Here is a 9,586-nt window from a genome sequence, read left to right on the forward strand (position 1 = left end):
TTATTTATAATACAATAATTTAAAGTAAATTACAAGAAAAATGAAATTATTCTCTTTAATTTTTTGTAAGAATTTAATTACATTTCACGAATCTAATGAAATTCTTCGTTGAAATTCAAATATTTTCACAATCTACTTTTTTAATAAGAGTTCTCAAAAGAATTCAATTATTTAAAAAAATGTAATAAAATTCGGTGCAGGAATTCAATTATTTTCATAAATAATAAGATTCTTCACATTATTTCAATTATTTAAAAAAAAATTTGAAAAAAATTCTTTGCAAGAATTCAATTACTTTCATAAATTAATAAAATTCTTCACAGGATTTCAATTATTTTCAATACAATTTTAAGTAAATTCTTCGAAAAATGTCACTATTTTCAAAATTTTTGTTAAAATATTTTGAAAATAGTGACATTTTTCGAAGAATTTACTTAAAATTGTATTGAAAATAATTGAAATCCTGTGAAGAATTTTATTAATTTATGAAAGTAATTGAATTCTTGCAAAGAATTTTTTTCAAATTTTTTTTTAAATAATTGAAATAATGTGAAGAATCTTATTATTTATGAAAATAATTGAATTCCTGCACCGAATTTTATTACATTTTTTTAAATAATTGAATTCTTTTGAGAACTCTTATTAAAAAAGTAGATTGTGAAAATATTTGAATTTCAACGAAGAATTTCATTAGATTCGTGAAATGTAATTAAATTCTTACAAAAAATTAAAGAGAATAATTTCATTTTTCTTGTAATTTACTTTAAATTATTGTATTATAAATAATAATTGAAATCCTCAGAGAAATTTTATAATTTATGAAAATAATGGAATTCTTACAACGAATTTTATCAATTTTTTTTTTAAATAATTGAATTCATGCGTGAAAAATTGTATTACATGTAAAAATAATTCAATTTATGCAACGAATTTTATTACATTTTATTTAAATAATTATATTCTTTTGAAAACTTGTATTAAAAATGTAAATTTTGAAAATTTTTGAATTTCAGCGAAGAATTTCATTATTTGTAAAATGTACCTAATGTGAAAAATTTTATTACAATTTATGAAAATAATAATTAAATTCTTGCATCGAATTTTATTATAATTTTTGTAAATAATTGAATTCAAGAGAAAATTTATATTTTTGAATTTGAATGTTTTGAAGAATTTTAATTCCTATGGAAAAATAATAATTAAATACTTATTTAAAAATTACAAATCCAAACAAAATAACAACCGTTTGTAAATTTATTTATTGATGTTTGCGAATAATTTTACAATTTAAGAAATTCGTATGTAAATGTAATAGAATGTTTTTCTTGAGTATCTAATAATTTTTAGAGTGAATCGGAATATTCTTTATGGTCAGGGAAAAAGTGAAAATTTTGTCTGGAAATCAGGTAAAAGTCGGGGAAAAATAAAATTAAATATTAGTGGCAACCCTGTATTAGTTTTTAGTGAATTTGGATATATTTTTTTTTTGGGGGAGGATTTAATTATGAAAAAGAAAATGAGGAGGAAATTATTTTTCTAAGGGAATTTTTTGATTGCAGCGGTCTTCCTCATTTAGCCGTGTCAAGCAGTACACCGCCGCCACCATCATCGCCTTTAACAGTGAAAATCAAGAGCGAACCAATAAGTCCACCTAGAGATCCACACGGCTCGAGTGGTGGGCCAAGTAATCCCAGTAATCTTCATCACACGAATTTGAGTATTGGTCCATCATCAAGTGGAGGCGGTGGACCACCACCTCATCATCTCACACATTCAGGTCCACAAACATTGAATTTAGTATCGAGTAGACCAAGCAGCAATCCACCGCCTTCACATTCTGGTAGCATAACGCCGACAAATTTACCATCGCCAGGCGGTGGTAATGTTGGCGATCTACGAAGTCACACAGGCGGTGGTAATGGTGGAAACAGTTCGGACTATGAAAATGGACCACTTATGAAACGCTCGAGAATCACCGAGGGATGGGCGACTTAATATCGATTTAAGTATCGCGATCAATTATTCATCCCTTCGCACAATGGCGCATAGTGCTTGTGAGTTGAATTTTTATTTTTTTTTCTAAATGAAAGAAATTGATTGATAAACAGAGAGAGAGAGAGAGAAAGAGAGAAAGAGAGAAAGAAAGAGAAAGAGAGACTTTTTCAATAATCGTAAATCTCTTTCAGTGCGCAAAATCTGTTTCTATTTTCAAACTAACACAGGAATATTAAAAAAAATAAATAAATAAAATGCGGTGCCATAATGTTGAAACTTTATATATATATATATATATTATATACATATATATGAATATAATTATATTCAAATATATACTTATATTTATGTATATACACAATGGATATATATATTTTCATGTATATAATAAGAGGTGTTGTTTGTATATATGTCTTGAGAAAAGATTTAAAGAAAGCTGAGCGTTACGCTTTTATTATTCACTTTTTCAGTGAGAAAAATCGGCACAAGGAAAAGAGATTTCGCAATTTGTTAAATGTGGTATAGTAGTCTTTAAAAGGCGGGCATTATCCGTTAATTTTCAAAAAAAAAAAAAAAAATTGACCTCATCGTTGGACGAGTTTGTCTTCGCACCAATATTTTTCTGCACCTGTAATATCTCTGAATTCACTCGAATTCGATAAACTTGTCCCTCCCTTCTCTCCCTCTTCGCGCACAATGGTAGAGAAATATTTTTTCCAACGTTAGGGGACAAATTTTACATTTTTAACGGTTTTTTTCAATGTCTGCTGTATAAGTTGTGGACTGCTGTACACTCAGAAAGAAAGAAATATATTCACGATTCGAAATTAATATATTGTGGAGTAACGTTTAGATAGAATATTCTCTAGATCTTTAAGATGGAAAAAAAACCCGTTCACATAAACACACACTTACACACACTGGCGCATATATCTATATTAAATAAACATTTTCCACGAGTATTTTGCACATTTGATATTTATAAAAAGAAGAAGAAAAAAAATATAAAAAACGAAGAGACAATTTGCAATCCTTTTCGAAGCCTAACAAATAAAAAAAAAAAAAACGAGGGCTCGTCTCACAAGTATGTGTCGCGATTCGAGAAAAACTTTCCACTCCGCGATAAATCGTCACTTTTTGAAAAAAATTGTACTGAAAAGAAAAGCAAACTGTTTTTCAAAAGTTAAAAAAAAAAATAATAATAAATTTACTCGAATAGCGACGTGCAATTTGAAGCATTCCTCAATTTTTTATTTTTGGGAATGATATAAAAGTTTAGCGTCGTTTAATGAGAGAAAGACGTCTTTTTCTAAATGTTGATTGAATCGAAAGTATCGACCACGAGTACAAATTTTCTTTTCGAGCCTTCACTGTATGCCTTACCTTGTTGTTGTCTGTAGACATATTCTCGTGAGAATTGCTCTCGTATGTTTTTCAAAGATCAACGGAGCGAATGTAAATTAATTGTATTTTAAATGGAGTACACAGGTATTTAACATAAATAGTGCCTGGCACCATTCGTGGCCCTCCTATCGTAATTATCGTACATATATATATAAATGTAAGAAGATTTAATATAAGCAAATAATCTTCTAATAATTAATTTTTCTTTATGAAAAAAAGCATCACAAAGAAGAAGAAGAAAAAAAAAATTGTGAACGCTATTTCGCGGGACACAGGAATAGTCGATATTTATTCTCCAATTTTTAAGATGATCACAAAGTGCAATCTCTTAGCCAACACAATTTTTTAATGAAAAAAAATTATAAAAAAAAGAATGAAAAAAAAAAGATATAAAAGAAATTGTTATTTTTCATAAATGAAAATATGATGTTTAAATGTAATTGAAAAATGAAATGGAAAAGATATATATTGCCTCCTTATCGTGTAATGTTTAAAAAGGAAAAACTATCAAAGATACCAAAATTTATTTTATTCGAGAATTCTAGATTTTTAAGAAATTATTATTGTTTCTCATTTTGTCACTGCAAATAACTCGAAAAACTTCGTTTCTCTTTTTCTAGATATTTATTAATTGAAATTTTTTCAAATTCTGACAAAACAAAAAGAGGCGATTGAAATCGATTGTTAATTTTTCTTTTAAATATGTTGCTCGAAAAAAACTTCTGTGGAAAAATTTTAGAATATTTTTACAGTTTTGATATTGACGATTTTTTCCTGTCTTGAAATTTTTGAACATTTTTAATGTATTTTTGGTTTTAATGAACTTTTGAAACGTTTACATTTTTTTGGCTTCAACGAACTTTTTTAAGTTTTCAATTTTTTTTGGTTTTAATGAACTTTTTGAACGTTTTAAATGTTTTTTTTTATTTAAAGAACTTTTCAAACGTTTTAAATTTAATTTTTGTTAAAACAAACTTTTGACAAATTTAAAAAAAATGTATTTTTGGTTTTAACGGACTTTTCAAACGTTTTAAATTTATTTTTGGTTAAAACGAACTTTTTAATCGTATTAAATGTATTTTTGGTTTTAATGAAGTTTTCAAACGTTTTAAATTTATTTTTGATTTTAAGGAACTTTTTAAACATTGAAAACAATGTATTTTTGGTTTTTATGAACTTTTAAAACGTTTTAAATTTATTTTTGGTTAAAACAAACTTTTTAATCGTTTTAAATGTATTTTTGATTTTAACGAACTTTTCAAACGTTTAAAAAAATGTATTTTTAGGTTTAATGAACTTTTTAAACGTTTCAAATGTATTTTTAAATCAACTTTCCAATCGTTTTAAATTTATTTTTGTTTGTAACGAATTTTTCAAACGTTTAAAGTTTTTTAACTCCTTTTTCTAAATAATTTGTTTAAAATTCTTGTATTCAGCAAATCTATTTTTATTTTCGTCGTTTTTTTTTATAATTGTTTTTGTGTTTTTATGAAATGAAATTCGAAATCTTTTTTTTAAATTTTGTCTTGTTCTTTTGTTAACAAAATTGAAGTCTTTTAACGACCGTTTTCAAATATTGTCTTCAATATTTACTTGTCAGAAAAAATTTTATTATCTTTGAACAAAAATTGCTGAAAAAATTAGTATTTGCATAAAATGTCTTGAAATTATTTTTGAAAAATTAGAATCGACTCAAATTTCTACTGTTTAAAAAAAAAACTTAAAAATGTTTTTGCGACAAACAGACATTTGTTTTAGAGAGAAATTTATAAATTTATTTTAAAATCTTCTTTGCAGAAGTAATTTTTTAAATATCAGTTGTAATTTGTAAATAAGTTATAAATTTGTTATTATTTTATTATAATTAAGGAAAAATTATTGTATTATAATTAAGGAAAAATTCTAATTTTTGGTACATTTTATTAAGTAAATTTTAAATCTAATTATTGAATTGAAATTTAATTTTTTAACAAGAGCCAAAAAAAATATTTATGTATAGAACGTGTAAAAGATAAATTGTTTTGCTGGAAAATAGAGAAAAAGTGTAATAAAAAATAAAATTTCCAAACTTAAAGAAAGAATTAAAATTTTTTTGAATAATTCCGAGAAAATTGTCTAAAGAAAAGAAGTTTTTCGAGTATTTGAAAAAAGGAAACTTTTATATTTATATATGTATAAAAAAGGAAAAGAAAGCGATTGTGTATTTTTTTGTCATGGCAAAGCGAGAAAGAAATAATTACAAAGGACAATCTGTTTTTGTCAGGAAAAATCGCGCACTTCTCACCGAAAAAGATGATCGTCATTCGAATTTGTTCTGTGATTGATTACTATACACATTTTTAAAAAAAGAGTTGTCTCAAAGTACCGATATTTTATTCGCAGTTTCCACTCTCTTTATAACTATGAATCAGGGTCACAATGTCCTCCGATATTATATTATTGCGACGCGTGTACGTACATAGTGATATACAAAGTAAAAAATCATTTTTAAGTAAAAAAAAATCATTTTTCGTTAAAATGAATTCCTCATACAGAGTAATAAAAAAATGAAACTTTCATTAATGGAATTCATTTTTCTCTGGTACCAGTGACTACATTAAGCACAGAACTTTATATAAACTAATTATGTAATTAAAAGAAAGAAAATAAGAAAATGTTTTGTTTAGCACCGACTCAGGAATGAAAGTCACACTCTTTAAAGTGCAGATTGATTGCGAGATTTATATTACTATCCGACTTTACCACAAAATACAGTATATGACGTACTAGCTAAATTTAGAGAATATCGCTTAATTTGTTAACTGTACGTGTCGCACATGCGTACACTTGTAATGTATATTTTTAATATCGAGTATGTCTAAGTGATACTTAGGGTCAAGTTGAAGAAAAGTGATTTTAACGAAGATTACTAATTCTATTTGTTCAATGCAGCTGATGACCAAGGAAGCATTTTTTCATTAATCGATTGTTTTTTATTTTTGTCAAAAATACAGAAAGTTTTTGACAGAAAAAGAAAGTCTCAGAGATTGTTTATTAATCGACGTTGTTAATTTAGTTTTTAAAAAAACAAATTTTATCCGGAAAAAGAAAGGTTCAATTTTTTTCCGACTAAAAACTTTGTTGCGAGTTTTTCTCATGATACAGAAACACAGTTTTTTGAGGATTGAGAAATTGAGACAAAAAAAGCGAACCAAAAATGTTGCTTCGCAACACTTTTGATTCGTTTTTTTTGTCTCAATTTCTCAATCCTCTAAAAACGAGGTTCCCAACTAACGAGTTGAAAATAGTGTCGAATTTTAAATTATCTTAAATCTTGTATTGTTTTCTACGAATTTTTGAAATATTCTTCTTTTTTGACATATTTTCATGTTTTTAAAGAATTTTTAAAATCCTCTTTTTAGTTGAAAATTTTTTTCGGTTTAAGACTCGTTACTTAGTTTTTCGTTTCAGATAAAAATAAGAAACCTCGAATGCAATATTAAGATAAAAATTTGTAAACTAGATCTCGAAATCAATTTGTTGACGTGGAATTTTTGTTTATTTATAAAGTGCAATTTTTTCCCTGTTGTTGGTCATACAGCTGATCCTGACGAATTTAAAATAACGCTTGCTTCACTGAAAAAAGTGAGACAAAAGAAATAATTTCCTGTTAAAAGTGAGAAAATCTCTTTTTCGAATTGTTTCCTCAAAAGAAAAAAAATTCCCCGGTGAGAGAAAGAATTCTATTTCTATTATTTTTACTATTTCTATTATTAATAGATTAAATAATAGTAATAAAAATAACCAATTGTTACAAAATAGCAGGAAAAAAGGTTTCAAAATAATTTTTAAAGGAATCGAAACAAAAGTTAAAATTTTTAATTTAGCAAAAAGTTAAATTTCTGTTAATTTAATAATTTTTTTTTTAATTTAATTTAATTTTAATTTTTTAAATTTAGTAAAAATAATGAAAGAAAAACAATTTTAATTCAACGAGTCTAATCCTAATAAATAAATAAATAATAAATAAAAAAATGTTTTCCAATTTGTAGACATTTTTTCAAAAATATGATTTAATCTTTACTTGAATAAATTTCTTCGTAAAAGAATTTTATATTTCATATTTATACATTAATATTTTTTTAAATAATTAAATTATTTAAAATAATTTTATTAACAATTTTAAAAATAATTGATTTTTTTTTAAATTTCACTCAAATTGTATTGATAATAATTGAATTCTATTATAAAGAATTTCATTAAAATTTTTAAAAATAATTGAATTCTTTAGAATAATTTTATTATCAATTTTAAAAATAATTGAATTTTTTGAAACTTTATAAAAATTGTATTGAAAATAAATGAATTCTTATAAAGAATTTTATCAAAATTTTGAAAATAATTGAATTTTTCAAAATAATTTTATTAAAAATTTTAAAAATAATAAATTTAATTCTTTAGAATAATTTTATTAACGATAAAAAATTTTTTTTCTATTTTCGATCGAGTGATAAATTTATAGTTATAAAATTTTATTAGCAATTTTAAAAGTAATTGAATTTTTTTGAAATTGTATTGAAAATAATTGAATTCTTTCTAAGAATTTTAATAAAATTTTTAAAAATAATTGAATTCTTTAGAATATTTTAATGAAAATTTTAAAAATAATTGAATTTTTTTTTGAAATTTTATTGAAATTGTATTGAAAATAATTGAATTCTTTTAAAGATTTTATCAAAATTATTGAAAATAATTGAATTGGTTTGGAATTTTATTAAAATTGTATTGAAAGTAATTGAATTCTTATAAAGAATTTTATCAAAATTATTGAAATCAATTCTCTTTAGAATACCTAATTTTAATGAAAATTCAAAAAATAATTGAATTTTTTTGTAATTTTATTAAAATTGTATTGAAAATAATTGAGTTCTTATAAAGAATTTTATCAAAATTTTTGTAAATAATTAAATTCTTAAAAATAATTTTATAAACAACTTCAAAAATAATTGAAATAATGAATTTTTTCGAGAAATTTTATTTAAATTCCGAAAAAATCATTTCTGTGAAGAATTTTATAATTCATGAAATTAATTGAATTCTTTTAGAGAATTTTATTAAAATTTCAGAAAATAATATTGAAATAAATAAACAAAATAAATTTTTCCAATTTGTAGAAATTTTTTCAAAATCATTTAATCTTTATTTGAATAAATTTAAATTGTCAATATAATTATTTTATTCTTAATATCAGGATTTGGTGATCAATTTTTTTTTAAAAATTTTTATTTCGAATTAAAAAAAATTCTACAAGCATTCGGAAGATAAGTTAGACCTGTTAAATTGGAATTGTTTTTATTTTACCTACTATTCTGATGAAGTTAAATTTAATTAAATTAAATATAGTTTTTAAATTAACGAAAATTTGAGTTTTGGTAAATTTAAAATTTGTTAAAAATTAATATCCTTTAATTTTGTTATACACATTATATTAAATATAAATAAAAATATATATTTATATTAAAATTTATATTTTCATTTTAGAGTTTACAAAAAAGAATTTTGTTTTAAAAACAAAGAAGGACCAAAGTGTTGTTGTTATTAATTTTTTTTCATTTTGAGGATTGAAATTCGAAAAATTGAAGATACATATTGAAAGCAGGTGAAGCCATAATTACTGTAAGCGAATGGTCAGTTGTACTACGTTTCGGATAGCGAAAATAAAAGAAAAAAATACTAAAATATATTATTAAAAAAAAATAAAATTTACGAAAATAAGCAGCTCTAGCGAGCTAAAACGCGCAATGATTGTTGATAAGTGAATTGCAATGCACGGCACAAGTACAGACCATGTAGCAATGTAAAATGTATATGTACTAGCCACAACTGTTGTCACCACAAAAAAAAAATATTAAGCGATTATTAAGTTATGCAGGTTTAAGTACCGGACATATCTGTAAAGCCAGGTAGCAATCACGTTTCAGAAAAAAAAATTAAATTAAGATATCGCCATTTTAGCGTTACTGTTATAACACAACTGTGCATTTTAAAACTAAAACCAAAAAAAAGTACGGACGCTTCGTCAATTTTGTTTTCGAATCATACGTAACGTCCAAACGTTCAAATAAAAACTAAACTTGTAAAGAAAAAATTTGAAAAAAAAATTAGTTTTGAAATGCACCTTTGGAGAAAACGAAGAGTTTATTAATAA

The 9,586-nt window shown here is 23.8% G+C and overlaps 1 protein-coding gene across 5 annotated transcripts in view; it reads left to right on the top strand.

Annotated features, from left to right (window-relative positions):
- The window catches only part of LOC122508369 (myocyte-specific enhancer factor 2), a 120,212-nt gene extending 116,199 nt beyond the window's left edge, over nucleotides 1–4,013 (top strand). For all 5 annotated transcript variants that reach the window (XM_043621664.1, XM_043621668.1, XM_043621666.1 and 2 more), the window contains one exon: nucleotides 1,560–4,013. In XM_043621664.1, coding sequence (XP_043477599.1) covers nucleotides 1,560–1,995 — 436 coding nt within the window. In that variant the 3' untranslated portion in view covers nucleotides 1,996–4,013. The remainder of the gene's footprint in view (nucleotides 1–1,559) is intronic.
- Nucleotides 4,014–9,586: the final 5,573 nt, after the last annotated feature.

This window comes from Leptopilina heterotoma, unplaced genomic scaffold, assembly GCF_015476425.1.
Source record: "Leptopilina heterotoma isolate Lh14 unplaced genomic scaffold, ASM1547642v1 Lhet_54, whole genome shotgun sequence".
Lineage (NCBI taxonomy): Eukaryota > Metazoa > Arthropoda > Insecta > Hymenoptera > Figitidae > Leptopilina > Leptopilina heterotoma.